Below are 19,006 nucleotides of genomic sequence, written 5' to 3'. Positions count from 1 at the left end.
ACACAGCTATATAGAATCCCAGAGTACTAGTCTACACACAGCTATATAGAATCCCAGAGTACTGGTCTACACACAGCTATATAGAATCCCAGAGTACTAGTCTACACACAGCTATATAGAATCCCAACAGAGTGCTAGTCTACACACAGCTATATAGAATCCCAGAGTACTAGTCTACACACAGCTATATAGAATCCCAACAGAGTACTAGTCTACACACAGCTATATAGAATCCCAGAGTACTAGTCTACACACAGCTATATAGAATCCCAGAGTACTAGTCTACACACAGCTATATAGAATCCCAACAGAGTACTAGTCTACACACAGCTATATAGAATCCCAACAGAGTACTAGTCTACACACAGCTATATAGAATCCCAACAGAGTACTAGTCTACACACAGCTATATAGAACCCCAGAGTACTAGTCTACACACAGCTATATAGAATCCCAACAGAGTACTAGTCTACACACAGCTATATAGAATCCCAACAGAGTACTAGTCTACACACAGCTATATAGAATCCCAACAGAGTACTAGTCTACACACAGCTATATAGAATCCCAACAGAGTACTAGTCTACACACAGCTATATAGAATCCCAACAGAGTACTAGTCTACACACAGCTATATAGAATCCCAACAGAGTACTAGTCTACACACAGCTTTATAGAATCCCAGAGTACTAGTCTACACACAGCTATATAGAATCCCAACTGAGTACTAGTCTACACACAGCTATATAGAATCCCAGAGTACTAGTCTACACACAGCTATATAGAATCCCAGAGTACTAGTCTACACACAGCTATATAGAATCCCAACAGTACTAGTCTACACACAGCTATATAGAATCCCAACAGAGTACTAGTCTACACACAGCTATATAGAATCCCAACAGAGTACTAGTCTACACACAGCTATATAGAATCCCAATAGAGTACTAGTCTACACACAGCTATATAGAATCCCAACAGAGTACTAGTCTACACACAGCTATATAGAATCCCAGAGTACTAGTCTACACACAGCTATATAGAATCCCAGAGTACTAGTCTACACACAGCTATATAGAATCCCAGAGTACTAGTCTACACACAGCTATATAGAATCCCAACAGAGTACTAGTCTACACGCAGCTATATAGAATCCCAGAGTACTAGTCTACACACAGCTATATAGAATCCCAGAGTACTAGTCTACACACAGCTATATAGAATCCCAACAGAGTACTAGTCTACACACAGCTATATAGAATCCCAACAGAGTACTAGTCTACACACAGCTATATAGAATCCCAACAGAGTACTAGTCTACACACAGCTATATAGAATCCCAACAGAGTACTAGTCTACACACAGCTATATAGAATCCCAACAGAGTACTAGTCTACACACAGCTATATAGAATCCCAACAGAGTACTAGTCTACACACAGCTATATAGAATCCCAATAGAGTACTCGTCTACACACAGCTATATAGAATCCCAGAGTACTAGTCTACACACAGCTATATAGAATCCCAGAGTACTAGTCTACACACAGCTATATAGAATCCCAACAGAGTACTAGTCTACACACAGCTATATAGAATCCCAACAGAGTACTAGTCTACACACAGCTATATAGAATCCCAACAGAGTACTAGTCTACACACAGCTATATAGAATCCCAGAGTACTAGTCTACACACAGCTATATAGAATCCCAGAGTACTAGTCTACACACAGCTATATAGAATCCCAACTGAGTACTAGTCTACACACAGCTATATAGAATCCCAACAGAGTACTAGTCTACACACAGCTATATAGAATCCCAACAGAGTACTAGTCTACACACAGCTATATAGAATCCCAACAGAGTACTAGTCTACACACAGCTATATAGAATCCCAACAGAGTACTAGTCTACACACAGCTATATAGAATCCCAGAGTACTAGTCTACACACAGCTATATAGAATCCCAACAGAGTACTAGTCTACACACAGCTATATAGAATCCCAACAGAGTACTAGTCTACACACAGCTATATAGAATCCCAACAGTACTAGTCTACACACAGCTATATAGAATCCCAGAGTACTAGTCTACACACAGCTATATAGAATCCCAACTGAGTACTAGTCTACACACAGCTATATAGAATCCCAGAGTACTAGTCTACACACAGCTATATAGAATCCCAACAGAGTACTAGTCTACACACAGCTATATAGAATCCCAGAGTACTAGTCTACACACAGCTATATAGAATCCCAGAGTACTAGTCTACACACAGCTATATAGAATCCCAGAGTACTAGTCTACACACAGCTATATAGAATCCCAGAGTACTAGTCTACACACAGCTATATAGAATCCCAACTGAGTACTAGTCTACACACAGCTATATAGAATCCCAGAGTACTAGTCTACACACAGCTATATAGAATCCCAGAGTACTAGTCTACACACAGCTATATAGAATCCCAGAGTACTAGTCTACACACAGCTATATAGAATCCCAACAGTACTAGTCTACACACAGCTATATAGAATCCCAACAGAGTACTAGTCTACACACAGCTATATAGAATCCCAACAGTACTAGTCTACACACATCTATATAGAATCCCAACAGAGTACTAGTCTACACACAGCTATATAGAATCCCAACAGTACTAGTCTACACACAGCTATATAGAATCCCAACAGAGTACTAGTCTACACACAGCTATATAGAATCCCAACAGAGTACTAGTCTACACACAGCTATATAGAATCCCAACAGAGTACTAGTCTACACACAGCTATATAGAATCCCAACTGAGTGCTAGTCTACACACAGCTATATAGAATCCCAGAGTACTAGTCTACACACAGCTATATAGAATCCCAGAGTACTGGTCTACACACAGCTATATAGAATCCCAGAGTACTAGTCTACACACAGCTATATAGAATCCCAACAGAGTACTAGTCTACACACAGCTATATAGAATCCCAGAGTACTAGTCTACACACAGCTATATAGAATCCCAACAGAGTACTAGTCTACACACAGCTATATAGAATCCCAACAGAGTACTGGTCTACACACAGCTATATAGAATCCCAACAGAGTACTAGTCTACACACAGCTATATAGAATCCCAACAGAGTACTAGTCTACACACAGCTATATAGAATCCCAACAGAGTACTAGTCTACACACAGCTATATAGAATCCCAACAGAGTACTAGTCTACACACAGCTATATAGAATCCCAACAGAGTACTAGTCTACACACAGCTATATAGAATCCCAACAGAGTACTAGTCTACACACAGCTATATAGAATCCCAACAGAGTACTAGTCTACACACAGCTATATAGAATCCCAACAGAGTACTAGTCTACACACAGCTATATAGAATCCCAACAGAGTACTAGTCTACACACAGCTATATAGAATCCCAACAGAGTACTAGTCTACACACAGCTATATAGAATCCCAATAGAGTACTCGTCTACACACAGCTATATAGAATCCCAACAGAGTACTAGTCTACACACAGCTATATAGAATCCCAATAGAGTACTCGTCTACACACAGCTATATAGAATCCCAACAGAGTACTAGTCTACACACAGCTATATAGAATCCCAACAGAGTACTAGTCTACACACAGCTATATAGAATCCCAGAGTACTAGTCTACACACAGCTATATAGAATCCCAACTGAGTACTAGTCTACACACAGCTATATAGAATCCCAGAGTACTAGTCTACACACAGCTATATAGAATCCCAGAGTACTAGTCTACACACAGCTATATAGAATCCCAACAGAGTACTAGTCTACACACAGCTATATAGAATCCCAACAGAGTACTAGTCTACACACAGCTATATAGAATCCCAGAGTACTAGTCTACACACAGCTATATAGAATCCCAACAGTAGTAGTCTACACACAGCTATATAGAATCCCAATAGAGTACTAGTCTACACACAGCTATATAGAATCCCAACTGATTACTAGTCTACACACAGCTATATAGAATCCCAACAGAGTACTAGTCTACACACAGCTATATAGAATCCCAGAGTACTAGTCTACACACAGCTATATAGAATCCCAGAGTACTAGTCTACACACAGCTATATAGAATCCCAACAGAGTACTAGTCTACACACAGCTATATAGAATCCCAACAGAGTACTAGTCTACACACAGCTATATAGAATCCCAGAGTACTAGTCTACACACAGCTATATAGAATCCCAACAGAGTACTAGTCTACACACAGCTATATAGAATCCCAACAGAGTACTAGTCTACACACAGCTATATAGAATCCCAACAGAGTACTAGTCTACACACGGCTATATAGAATCCCAACTGAGTACTAGTCTACACACAGCTATATAGAATCCCAACTGAGTACTAGTCTACACACAGCTATATAGAATCCCAACAGAGTACTAGTCTACACACAGCTATATAGAATCCCAACAGAGTACTAGTCTACACACAGCTATATAGAATCCCAGAGTACTAGTCTACACACAGCTATATAGAATCCCAACAGAGTACTAGTCTACACACAGCTATATAGAATCCCAACAGTACTAGTCTACACACAGCTATATAGAATCCCAACAGAGTACTAGTCTACACACAGCTATATAGAATCCCAGAGTACTAGTCTACACACAGCTATATAGAATCCCAGAGTACTAGTCTACACACAGCTATATAGAATCCCAACAGAGTACTAGTCTACACACAGCTATATAGAATCCCAACAGAGTACTAGTCTACACACAGCTATATAGAATCCCAACAGACTACTAGTCTACACACAGCTATATAGAATCCCAATAGAGTACTCGTCTACACACAGCTATATAGAATCCCAACATAGGTGGTGGTCCCGTGTGGCTCAGTTGGTAGAGCGTAGCGCTTGCAATGCCAGGGTCGTGGGTTCGGTTCCCACGGTGGGGGGCCAGTATGACAATGTGATCCCTCTACTGTAAATTGGATAAGAGTGTCTGCTAAATGACTAACATCAATGTAGTAGTAGTCTACACACCGGTATATAGGGGCGGCAGGTCGGTCTAGTAACCGAAAGGTTGCCAGATCGAATCCCCCGAGCTGACAAGGTAAACATCTGTCGTTCTGCCCATGAACAGGAAGTTAACCCACTGTTCCCTGGTAGGCCGTCATTGTAAATAAGAATTTGTTCTTAACATGAAGATGTATGTGACGATACAGTTTGTACACACAAAAAAAAAACAAGACTAGTTGTTAACAAGTTAACTAAAGCTATGGCACATGTTTCTAAAAAATGGATGACTAATTCTTAACCGCCATTTTATTAAAATCGACAAGACCGGACTTAAGAAATCCAGACGTTCTGGTTGAAATGGGGGGGAAGAACCTGAAAGTTGTGTCTAACTTCTCTCGCCGTCATTTTGGACTCCGACTTGACATGTAAGAAACATGTGAAGAAGGTGGTGGTCAACACGGTTACGGTTGGATTATCCAACTTTAGGTTTGAATAAAAAGGCATTTCCTTCCTCTGGAGGCCTGCTGTCATGTTTCTGCTTGTGACCAGCATGTGAGAACCAATTGAGTCACTCTACAAAAACAAAACACTTCAGATTTTTGATCACAAACCAAAAACAGTTACCACTATTGTCATAACATTTACAAACATAATTGATTTAAGTCTGGATAGCTTTAATAAGCAGTATGTAGATTAGATGAAAGCCTCTTTAAGATCCTGCATGGTGTTGCCCCTCCACCTCTATATCACGCTGAAGGAAAGCCCTTGTCTTCTAGATCCTGCACGCTGAAGGAAAGCCCTTGTCTTCTAGATCCTGCATGGTGTTGCCCCTCCACCTCTATATCACGCTGAAGGAAAGCCCTTGTCTTCTAGATCCTGCACGCTGAAGGAAAGCCCTTGTCTTCTAGATCCTGCATGGTGTTGCCCCTCCACCTCTATATCACGCTGAAGGAAAGCCCTCGTCTTTTAGATCCTGCATGGTGTTGCCCCTCCACCTCTATATCACGCTGAAGGAAAGCCCTCGTCTTTTAGATCCTGCATGGTGTTGCCCCTCCACCTCTATATCACGCTGAAGGAAAGCCCTTGTCTTTTAGATCCTGCATGGTTGCCCCTCCACCTCTATATCACGCTGAAGGAAAGCCCCATCAGGATTACAAGGGCAGTAACTAGAGGGGATCACCTTGTGCCTTTTCCACACAGTAAACATGGGTATTCTCTGTTAGAGCTACAATATAGTGGAACGCGATGCCCATGGAGAAGCTGCATTGATTATTGTATTTTTGTTGTTGTTATTGTTGTTATATTGAAAACATGGCTCAAAATCAATCCAAACCTGTACTGTGGTTCCTCATACGCAAGACGACTGTTGTTGTTGTTGATGTCGTTAGAATGATATATTATTGGATGTAATGGTATGTTGTATAGTGGCTGTGTAAAGGCCCAGGGACTACGGATGCTAATTAGCTTTTGGCTAACCCCGGGCACACTTACATGGCTGTATATTATTGTAAAATTGATGTGTGTGCATTGTCCCCTATAAATATAGTAACACTCTACACAGATTTATATAGAATTCCAACTGAGTAGTGCAGTACTAGTCGACACACTATAACTATACTACTCAGTTGGGATCCTATATACGTCTGTGTAGACTATAACTAACGTTTACATAACATGTTCTCAGGCTAGCATGTTTCTTTTCAGCTGTCAACATTAAAAACAGAGAGTGTACAGACCCTTCATTACCCCTCTTCTTCCTCCTTCCACTACCCCTCTTCTTCCCTCCTCCACCCCCCCCCCTCCTTCCTCCCTCCACTACCCCTCTCCTTCCTCCCTCCACTACCCCTCTCCTTCCTCCCCACTCCTCTTCTTCCTCCACTACCCATCGTCTTCCTCCTTCCACTACCCATCGTCTTCCTCCTTCCACTACCCCTCGTCTTCCTCCCACTACCCCTCTTCTTCCTCCCTCCCTCCCTCTTCTTCCCTCCCTCCCTCCCTCTTCTTCCTATGGAATAATGAGGGCTGATACATCCCCATCATATGGACCGACTGACAGAGGAAAGTTCCTTTACATACCAACAGCAGCAGCAAAATGCTACACATGTTCAAGTCCTCCTTTAGGTCTAGTTACATACCAACAGCAGCAGCAAAATGCTACACATGTTCAAGTCCTCTCAGTGGGTTGGCTGGTAGTCAAATAAATAGTCTGTATGGAAAAGTAGAAGTTCCCCTTTAGGTCTAGTTACATAACAACATCAGGTCAATGGTACACATGTTCAAGTCCTCCTTTAGGTCTAGTTACATAACAACAACGGGTCAATGCTACACATGTTCAAGTCCTCCTTTAGGTCTAGTTACATAACAACATCAGGTCAATGGTACACATGTTCAAGTCCTCCTTTAGGTCTAGTTACATACCAACATCAGGTCAATGCTACACATGTTCAAGTCCTCCTTTAGGTCTAGTTACATACCAACATCAGGTCAATGCTACACATGTTCAAGTCCTCCTTTAGGTCTAGTTACATACCAACATCAGGTCAATGCTACACATGTTCAAGTCCTCCTTTAGGTCTAGTTACATACCAACATCAGGTCAATGGTACACATGTTCAAGTCCTCCTTTAGGTCTAGTTACATAACAACAACGGGTCAATGCTACACATGTTCAAGTCCTCTCAGTGGGTTGGCTGGTAGTCAAATAAATAGTCTGTATGGAAAAGTAGAAGTCCTCCTTTAGGTCTAGTTACATAACAACAGGTCAATGCTACACATGTTCAAGTCCTCCTTTAGGTCTAGTTACATAACAACAACGGGTCAATGCCACACCGGTTCTGGTCTAAGCCGTCTCAGTGGGAAGGCTAGAAGGCAAATGCTCACAGAGTCAGCAGCCTATAGTATGGACTATGTAAATCCTTGTTATTACCATCTAGGCTAGACGGCTAACAAAAGCAAATTGAGTTCATCCCAAATAGCACCCTTATCCCCGATATAGTGCACTACATTTGATAAGGGCCCTGGGTCAAAAGTAGTGCACTAAATAGGGAAAAGGGAGCCTTTTTGGGGACACGGACAATTCCCTAGACAGACAGTTGACCTGGGAGCATGCTAGCAGCGGTAACTATGGGATGGTAACTATGGGTATGCTGCTAAAAGCAGACCAATAGGAGAGAGACGCTGTCTGAATGAACTGGTTGAACTCGTGTTCTTGGTTTAAAGACTCAATGAGAAGTCTACAAACAACTGTGGTGGGAATGAGTTCAGTGAGATTTCTTAGGACGTAGGCTAGGACTCCCACACTTGACGGCATAAACAGCATCGTGGCTCCTGGATATCATTGATTTAGCCTATTGTTTAAAATAAAATAAAAACGCAAATAGTTGGCCATTTAAACATGTTTACTCGTACCTGCTAGCCCATTACAACACTCTCACTTCACATAATACATACGATTACTCAAAGGAGTATCTCAACTCGGCACAATTAAACATGTTTACTCGTACCTGCTAGCCCATTACAAAACTCGGCGCCATTTCAGTCTCAATCCTATTTCCCAGCCTGCCATTTTGTTTTTAAAACAGATAACACCATGAAAGGCCTTGCTTGTCAGACTGCCCTACAATGTCTCTTACTGTGTAAATAATCATGGCCTTTCCTTTCTTTCTTGCTTGGGCAAACATTCCTAGGAGTAACACAACACAACAACAACACAACAACACAACAAAACACCACACAACAACAACAATGCAAAACAACAACAACACAAAACAGCATAGAATTACAACCCAAGATTATTTACACAGTAAGAGACATTGTAGGGCAGTCGGACTTCCTCAGAACACAATGTAAATACGGGTGTTTGATTTGATGGAGTGTTTTTGAGTTGTTGGGTAATTGTCATGTTGACCTAGATAGCTTGGTCGGTTTGGACCATCTTGCCCACTCCAACGGTCATTGTAACGACAAACCATAGGAGTTGGCAAGACCTCAAACATCTGGGACCAGGCTAATGTTTTACATTTTACTCATCTCTCTTATATAGAGAGACTTCCAGTTCGTGCAATCATCTCCATAGCCCGCTTCACACCACCGCCCGCCCGCTTCCACACCACAGCCCGCTTCCACACCACAGCCCGCTTCCACACCACAGCCCGCTTCCACACCACAGCCCGCTTCCACACCACAGCCCGCTTCCACACCACAGCCCGCTTCCACACCACAGCCCGCTTCCACACCACAGCCCGCTTCCACACCACAGCCCGCTTCCACACCACAGCCCGCTTCCACACCACAGCCCGCTTCACACCACAGCCCGCTTCCACACCACAGCCCGCTTCCACACCACAGCCCGCTTCACACCACAGCCCGCTTCCACACCACAGCCCGCTTCCACACCACAGCCCGCTTCCACACCACAGCCCGCTTCCACACCACAGCCCGCTTCCACACCACAGCCCGCTTCACACCACAGCCTGCTTCACACCACAGCCCGCTTCCACACCACAGCCCGCTTCCACACCACAGCCCGCTTCCACACCACAGCCCGCTGAATTAACAATAACTTTTTACTTTTGGCACAAATGAAAAGCGCGGCACCCAGCCATGGATTGGCTGTCTCAGCATCGTTTGGCGTTCGACTCGCCACGTGCCACATGGACGTGCAGTTACAAGCCTGCTGGGAGAGTTAGCGGCAGGCGGAACGAGCAATATCCACCGTCGTAGTACGGACGGAGCCTGACCTGGAATGTGAAGGTCACCGTCGTAGTACGGACGGAGCCTGACCTGGAATGTGAAGGTCACTGTCGTAGTACGGATGGAGCCTGACCTGGAATGTGAAGGTCACTGTCGTAGTACGGATGGAGCCTGACCTGGAATGTGAAGGTCACTGTCGTAGTACGGATGGAGCCTGACCTGGAATGTGAAGGTCACTGTCGTAGTACGGATGGAGCCTGACCTGGAATGTGAAGGTCACTGTCGTAGTACGGACGGAGCCTGACCTGGAATGTGAAGGTCACCGTCGTAGTACGGACGAAGCCTGACCTGGAATGTGAAGGTCACTGAAGCTAGGAAGGTTTTCTAAGTGGCTCTATATTGCTTCCTGGGATACCCCTCAGGTGGGCGATAGATAATGTTAAGCTTCAGAGGACAAGTGACAGCATTTAAAATGAGGAGGAGATGGACAGGTGAGAGAATCTCCACATAGGAGAAACGAATAGCCCTGTGCCAAAACCGCCATGACCCAGATGCTCTCAGACAATGAGAGAAAACATAGTCAGATGAAGAAACAGCAGCTGGAGGCGCAGTGTGCTCTGGGTAATCCATGTCTCCATCAGGGCAATAGGCTGATATGACGGCAGATGTTGTCCCATTATTAGGGCCCTTAATGATCTCTAGCCTGGATGATCCCCGGTATGGGTATGTGTGTGCGTGCAAGCAACGTGAACAACATGTTGACATTAGGAAACCGCTGTGGCGTTTCGTGGCGTTGCGTTCTTAGGTGTCAGATGATTCCCCGGAAGAGAATTCCACTACATAGCCTGCTAACTGTTCTCAGAAGAAAAGCTGACTGACCAGTCTCAGTCAATACTAAAACACTGTATCCTACTGCCGTCTCAGTCAATACTAAAACATACTGTATCCTACTACCGTCTCAGTCAATACTAAAACATACTGTATCCTACTACCGTCTCAGTCAATACTAAACACTGTATCCTACTGCCGTCAATACTAAACATACTGTATCCTACTGCCGTCTCAGTCAATACTAAAACATACTGTATCCTACTGCCGCCTCAGTCAATACTAAAACATACTGTATCCTACTACCGTCTCAGTCAATACTAAAACATACTGTATCCTACTGCCGTCTCAGTCAATACTAAAACATACTGTATCCTACTACCGTCTCAGTCAATACTAAACACTGTATCCTACTGCCGTCAATACTAAACATACTGTATCCTACTACCGTCTCAGTCAATACTAAACACTGTATCCTACTGCCGTCAATACTAAACATACTGTATCCTACTACCGTCTCAGTCAATACTAAACACTGTATCCTACTGCCGTCAATACTAAACATACTGTATCCTACTACCGTCTCAGTCAATACTAAACACTGTATCCTACTGCCGTCAATACTAAACATACTGTATCCTACTACCGTCTCAGTCAATACTAAAACATACTGTATCCTACTGCCGTCTCAGTCAATACTAAAACATACTGTATCCTACTACCGTCTCAGTCAATACTAAACACTGTATCCTACTGCCGTCAATACTAAACATACTGTATCCTACTACCGTCTCAGTCAATACTAAACACTGTATCCTACTGCCGTCAATACTAAACATACTGTATCCTACTACCGTCTCAGTCAATACTAAACACTGTATCCTACTGCCGTCAATACTAAACATACTGTATCCTACTACCGTCTCAGTCAATACTAAACACTGTATCCTACTGCCGTCAATACTAAACATACTGTATCCTACTGCCGTCTCAGTCAATACTAAACATACTGTATCCTCCTGCCATCTCAGTCAATACTAAACATACTGTATCCTACTGCAGTCTCAGTCAATACTAAACATACTGTATGCTACTGCTGCTGCCGTCAATACTAAACATACTGTATCCTGCAGCCAATGGCCTGCTGCCGTCAATACTAAACATACTGTATCCTGCAGCCAATGGCCTGCTGCCGTCTATACTAAACATACTGTATCCTACTGCCGTCTCAGTCAATACTAAACATACTGTATCCTGCAGCCAATGGCCTGCTGCCGTCTATACTAAACATACTGTATCGTGCAGGCAATGGCCTGCTGCCGTCTATACTAAACATACTGTATCCTGCAGCCAATGGCCTGCTGCCATCTATACTAAACATACTGTATCCTGCAGCCAATGGCCTGCTGCCGTCTATACTAAACATACTGTATCCTGTAGCCAATGGCCTGCTGCCGTCTATACTAAACATACTGTATCCTGCAGCCAATGGCCTGCTGCCATCTATACTAAACATACTGTATCCTGCAGCCAATGGCCTGCTGCAGTCTATACTAAACATACTGTATCCTGCAGCCAATGGCATCTAAGATGTAAACACAGCCTTTCATTGTCTGTCAGTGTGTTAACTGAAGCTCCCAAAGACTGAAATAAGATATCTGTTTGAGTGCACTTGAAGTATGCAGAATGCAATACGAACGGTCTATATCATTCTTGGCATCCGACCGCAAGGCGCTACAGAGGGTATAGTGTATACAGCCCAGTACCTCACTGGGGCTGAGCTCCCTGCCATCCAGGACCTCTATACCAGGCGGTGTCAGAGGGTAGTGTTTATACAGCCCAGTACATCACTGGGGCTGAGCTCCCTGCCATCCAGGACCTCTATACCAGGCGGTTAGAGGGTAGTGTATACAGCCCAGTACATCACTGGGACAGAGCTCCCTGCCATCCAGGACCTCTATACCAGGTGGTGTCAGAGGGTAGTGTTTATACAGCCCAGTACATCACTGGGGCAGAGCTCCCTGCCATCCAGGACCTCTATACCAGGACCTCGATACCACCTTCCGTGATTGGCAGGCGTAGTACCATGGATAGGACACAAGTTCTGATTGGTTTACAGTTTGGTACTCCGCGGCGTTGGCCTGTCCAGCTAGCGAACTTAAGTACTTTGAAATAATTTGCAAAAATGGACTTTGCCAAACAGAAATGTGTTCAGAATAAATAAATATAGACAAAATGTAAAAACAAGCTCCTCCCTCCACAGTAGTGCTGATTGGTTAACCAACATTATGTTTTTTCATTATTTATTTTTTTTTAAACAAATTGACCGACATTGATTCAATTACTTCAATTCCATTTCGTTCTGGTGTTTGTGAGCCCAACACACAGTTTCTCTAGAGGGAAATCAAATAATTTGAGAGAAATCTGGGAAATCTAGTTCGGAACGATGTAGGAAGTGGTAGTTTTCATTTTCGCAAATATTCAACCTAGTTCAGCGCAGAAATGTGGTAATTACCTACAATGACCATAATTCACTGCGCCATTTTTTTTTCAGACTCAAGAGTGATCAGAGAGAAAGAGGCGAAGCGAGAGGTTTTACTCTTAGCAAAATATGTACAATGACTTTCTATGGGCTTATTTTGGATCTAAGCTTGTCACCTTGCCTTCCTGCCTTTGGGACAATGACTGCCATTGTTAGGGCCAGGGGCATGAGCATCTCATCATTATTTACAGATCTTTGGACGGGATTCACTTTCTACACCTGCTACGTTGGGCTAGATACACTCAGAACACATGAGAGAGAAACTCACACAACAACGACAGAGACAGTTTGTGAAAGTATAACTGATCTACTATGAAGTACTAGTAAAAATTATTTTCAGACAGCTCTGCAGCCATACTTGAGCAGGCTAGCTAAGTAGAATGAGTACAGACTACAGACAGTGCAGTGTGGGCAGGCTAGCTAAGTAGAATGAGTACAGACAGTACAGTGTGGGCAGGCTAGCTAAGTAGAATGAGTACAGACAGTACAGTGTGGGCAGGCTAGCTAAGTAGAATGAGTACAGACTACAGACAGTACAGTGTGGGCAGGCTAGCTAAGTAGAATGAGTACAGACAGTACAGTGTGGGCAGGCTAGCTAAGTAGAATGAGTACAGACTACAGACAGTACAGTGTGGGCAGGCTAGCTAAGTAGAATGAGTACAGACTACAGACAGTACAGTGTGGGCAGGCTAGCTAAGTAGAATGAGTACAGACTACAGACAGTACAGTGTGGGCAGGCTAGCTAAGTAGAATGAGTACAGACTACAGACAGTACAGTGTGGGCAGGCTAGCTAAGTAGAATGAGTACAGACTACAGGCAGTACAGTGTGGGCAGGCTAGCTGAGTAGAATGAGTACAGACTACAGGCAGTACAGTGTGGGCAGGCTAGCTAAGTAGAATGAGTACAGACAGTACAGTGTGGGCAGGCTAGCTAAGTAGAATGAGTACAGACAGTACAGTGTGGGCAGGCTAGCTAAGTAGAATGAGTACAGACAGTACAGTGTGGGCAGGCTAGCTAAGTAGAATGAGTACAGACTACAGACGGTACAGTGTGGGCAGGCTAGCTAAGTAGAATGAGGACAGACTACAGACAGTACAGTGTGGGCAGGCTAGCTAAGTAGAATGAGTACAGACTACAGACAGTACAGTGTGGGCAGGCTAGCTAAGTAGAATGAGTACAGACAGTACAGTGTGGGCAGGCTAGCTAAGTAGAATGAGTACAGACAGTACAGTGTGGGCAGGCTAGCTAAGTAGAATGAGTACAGACTACAGACGGTACAGTGTGGGCAGGCTAGCTAAGTAGAATGAGTACAGACTACAGGCAGTACAGTGTGGGCAGGCTAGCTAAGTAGAATGAGTACAGACAGTACAGTGTGGGCAGGCTAGCTAAGTAGAATGAGTACAGACTACAGACGGTACAGTGTGGGCAGGCTAGCTAAGTAGAATGAGTACAGACTACAGACAGTACAGTGTGGGCAGGCTAGCTAAGTAGAATGAGTACAGACAGTACAGTGTGGGCAGGCTAGCTAAGTAGAATGAGTACAGACAGTACAGTGTGGGCAGGCTAGCTAAGTAGAATGAGTACAGACAGTACAGCGTGGGCAGGCTAGCTAGGTAGAATGAGGACAGACTACAGACAGTACAGTGTGGGCAGGCTAGCTAAGTAGAATGAGTACAGACAGTACAGTGTGGGCAGGCTAGCTAAGTAGAATGAGTACAGACTACAGGCAGTACAGTGTGGGCAGGCTAGCTAAGTAGAATGAGTACAGACAGTACAGTGTGGGCAGGCTAGCTAAGTAGAATGAGTACAGACAGTACAGTGTGGGCAGGCTAGCTAAGTAGAATGAGTACAGACTACAGACGGTACAGTGTGGGCAGGCTAGCTAAGTAGAATGAGTATAGACTACAGACAGTACAGTGTGGGCAGGCTAGCTAAGTAGAATGAGTACAGACAGTACAGTGTGGGCAGGCTAGCTAAGTAGAATGAGTACAGACTACAGACGGTACAGTGTGGGCAGGCTAGCTAAGTAGAATGAGTACAGACAGTACAGTGTGGGCAGGCTAGCTAAGTAGAATGAGTACAGACTACAGGCAGTACAGTGTGGGCAGGCTAGCTAAGTAGAATGAGTACAGACAGTACAGCGTGGGCAGGCTAGCTAGGTAGAATGAGTACAGACTACAGACAGTACAGTGTGGGCAGGCTAGCTAAGTAGAATGAGGACAGACTACAGACAGTACAGTGTGGGCAGGCTAGCTAAGTAGAATGAGTACAGACAGTACAGTGTGGGCAGGCTAGCTAAGTAGAATGAGTACAGACTACAGGCAGTACAGTGTGGGCAGGCTAGCTAAGTAGAATGAGTACAGACAGTACAGTGTGGGCAGGCTAGCTAAGTAGAATGAGTACAGACAGTACAGTGTGGGCAGGCTAGCTAAGTAGAATGAGTACAGACTACAGGCAGTACAGTGTGGGCAGGCTAGCTAAGTAGAATGAGTACAGACAGTACAGTGTGGGCAGGCTAGCTAAGTAGAATGAGTACAGACTACAGGCAGTACAGTGTGGGGCAGGACAAAGTTAGACGGCCTGGCTGGCTGCTACTGCCTGAACAGCGATGAGGTGATCAGGCAACTTTAAGGAATGAAAAATAAGTCATTAAAGAAAACTAAAGTAACATACAAAACTGAAATATGTATAATTTCATAGACGTCTACCCAATGTGGAACTTCGAGACAATGGAATATTTTTACTGTTCTGGCAATTCAATGTTCACTATTTTTGGGCTTTGGAATTTCCATTAAAAAGAGCTATAAAATAATTGTAACGCCATTATTTTATAATGTATTTCATGTAAATATCTGAACCAGACCTCAAAAAACACCAAATCTCTCAGCACCAAATCTCTCAGCACCAAATCTCTCAGCACCAAATCTCTCAGCACCAAATCTCTCAGCACCAAATCTCTCAGCACCAAATCTCTCAGCACCAAATCTCTCAGCACCAAATCTCTCAGCACCAAATCTCTCAGCACCAAATCTCTCAGCACCAAATCTCTCAGCACCAAATCTCTCAGCACGACTTGGCAGAGTTCTAGAATCTCAAAAACTAAAGCAGATAGCATGCTATGGCCCACTACCCACAAGGCAGCATGCTATGGCCCACCACCTACAAGGCAGCTTGCTACGGCCCACCACCTACAAGGCAGCTTGCTACGGCCCACCACCTACAAGGCAGCATGCTACGGCCCACCACCTACACGGCAGCTTGCTATATGTCCCACCACCTACAAGGCAGCTTGCTATGGCCCCCCACCTACAAGGCAGCATGCTACGGCCCACCACCTACACGGCAGCTTGCTATATGTCCCACCACCTACAAGGCAGCTTGCTATGGCCCCCCACCTACAAGGCAGCTTGCTATGGCCCACCACCTACAAGGCAGCTTGCTATGGCCCACCACCTACAAGGCAGCTTGCTATGGTCCACTACCCACAAGGCAGCGTGCTATGGCCCAACACCCACAAGGCAGCTTGTTATGGCCTGCTACCCACAAGGCAGCGTGCTATGGCCCAACACCCACAAGGCAGCTTGTTATGGCCCACTACCCACAAGGCAGCATGCTATGGTCCACTACCCACAAGGCAGTATGCTATGGCCCACTATCCACAAGGCAGCTTGCTATGGCCCACCACCTACAAGGCAGCTAGTTATGGCCCAACACCTACAAGGAACATATTAAACTTTAAATAATATTTACCTGCACCGGTCGCCGAACACACAGTTTCCTTTCTGAAAGAACTTGCAAATCATAGCTGCAGCTGGTTGACTGGTGTTGAGATCATGGGAATATCGACAGTTGATGCCTTCTTTGCAAAGCCCATGCATGAAATACCTGCGAATAAACCAAAGACAAACAAAAAGTCACACAAATAATTTGAAATCTGCTCTGTTGAAACACCTGCGAAAGGGAAAGACAAAATTGAAAAATGTCTGCTAAAGTTATTTCACATCGATTACAAACAGCCTGAATGTAGCTGTTGAACCGAACGATGATGCTCGTTGTAAAACGTCACAGTGGGAACATGAAGACTAGAAACAATTCTTCCTGTTATCAATAAAACAAATGTATCACTTGCGACAAAATTAAGGCCTAAATGATACCATTATTCCAGGAGCTTTGACTCAATACTTTGACTCAATACTCAATAATTCAGAGACCAGTGGACAGCTAGTAAACACAGTAGCACTATTACAGAACTGGCATTGACGGTGATGACCACGTTCAGAGTGTAATTCACATTAGATAACACAGTAAACACTGACTTATGTAATTCTAGCTAGTTAGCTGGTTGTCTCTACCGCATTTCAGCTTTGGTCGAGGAATGAGAGCTCTGCGAAATATCCAACCATATTTACACCCCCCGGAATCATTTCAGTGTTTGGCTGATAAATATAATCATATTAAAACCATTTTATGATTTTAATTATATTGAATTCAGCGTCTATTTGCCGCTGGGTCTCCGTGCGTTTTCCTTTTGCGTTGCCATTGCGGATGTTACTGTGTATCACTTTGAATCGTACGGGGGAATTTCTCTCTAGTTAATCATGTCTCAACTGCAGGACGAAGCAGTTTTACCGTCGGCTGCCTGTATCACAACAAAACACAGCTGGGCTTGCTACCGGAGCACAAAAGACGGCGCTTAACAAACGGCCAAAACCCCCGGCGTTTTGGTTACAAACCATGGACAACATCAACACAGTGGTGCTAAATTGATCCCCGGGTCTGGTCGTTACCTGCAGGTGACGTGTTTGGTCCAGGCTCCTGGTATTGCTGGAGCCGCTGTAGCTGCTGCCTCCGCCATTGCTGTTATGTTGAGGTTGAAGCCCAGTACCCGGATCTTCCCGGAAAGTCGAGCTCCGAATCGGGGATCTTCGGAAAATCGACGCTGCTGCTGTTGTTTCTCTTCATGTGACCTGTAATGTAATGAAGCCGAGTACCCGGATCTTCCGGAAAGTCGAGCTCCGAATCGGGAATCTTCGGAAAATCGACGCTGCTGCTGTTTCTCTGCATGTGACCTATAATGAAGCCCATGCACCGACCTACCGCCAGAGGGCACGCCAGAGCAGCAGGATATTTCAGGCAAATCAATCAAATTATCTGAACACAGATAGAACAATGAGCCAGATATTTTACCGGATGTATAAATGTGAAGCATCCGGTTGGGTCAAATATGGGGATGAGAAGAAGCCCAGTGGACGGCAGTGGAGAAGATCGAGGGCGATTCATTTTGGCCGAGATTATGCAAGTTCTCATCTATGAATAATTTGATCTCAATACAGTCTTCTGTTCCCAAAACTAGAATTTGAAATTCTAGAATACAACAGGGTGGACTAATTATTGTTGATTTTACCCTTTGCCAAAGTTGTAAAATGTTTTGTTGTTTAGGAGCGTAGGCATCCCCTAACGGAAATATGCAAATAATGTTAGAACGCACCAATAGGATCTAGCTAGCTAGGATCTGCTCCCTGCTTGCTTGTTCCGCCCACTATGACTAATTTGTTCCCATCGGAAACGACAGGCTGGCATATCTTGGGTCAGTTGTAAAAAATCTTTGATTCACATTATGAGGTCATAATAAAACTGACAGAACAGATATGCTGTTATGCAAATGCAACATCACATCCTGAGGTGTGCAGCGGTCTAAGGCACTGCATCGCCAGTGCTAGAGGCGTCACTACAGACCTTGGTTCGATCCCGGGCTGTATTACAACCGGCTGTGATCGTCCCATAGGGTGACGCCAATTGGCCTAGCGTCGTCCGGGTAAGTGGAGGGTCTGGCCGGGGTAGGCTGTCATTGTAAATAAGAATTTGTTCTTAAACGACTTGTCTAGTTAAACAAAAAATA

The 19,006-nt window shown here is 44.3% G+C and overlaps 1 protein-coding gene across 1 annotated transcript in view; it reads right to left on the bottom strand.

Moving 5' to 3' along the window:
- LOC118942868 (probable E3 ubiquitin-protein ligase makorin-1) overlaps positions 1 to 18,158 on the bottom strand; it is a 39,894-nt gene extending 21,736 nt beyond the window's left edge. The window contains exons 1-2 of the mRNA XM_036956808.1: positions 17,895 to 18,158; positions 16,858 to 16,992 (exon numbers count right to left, since the gene is read on the bottom strand). Coding sequence (XP_036812703.1) covers positions 16,858 to 16,992; positions 17,895 to 17,962 — 203 coding nt within the window. The 5' untranslated portion in view covers positions 17,963 to 18,158. The remainder of the gene's footprint in view (positions 1 to 16,857; positions 16,993 to 17,894) is intronic.
- Between the last annotated feature and the right edge of the window lie 848 nt (positions 18,159 to 19,006).

Source organism: Oncorhynchus mykiss, chromosome 21 (genome assembly GCF_013265735.2).
Source record: "Oncorhynchus mykiss isolate Arlee chromosome 21, USDA_OmykA_1.1, whole genome shotgun sequence".
Taxonomy (NCBI): Eukaryota; Metazoa; Chordata; class Actinopteri; order Salmoniformes; family Salmonidae; genus Oncorhynchus; species Oncorhynchus mykiss.
This window is presented reverse-complemented; position numbering and strand designations above follow the sequence as displayed.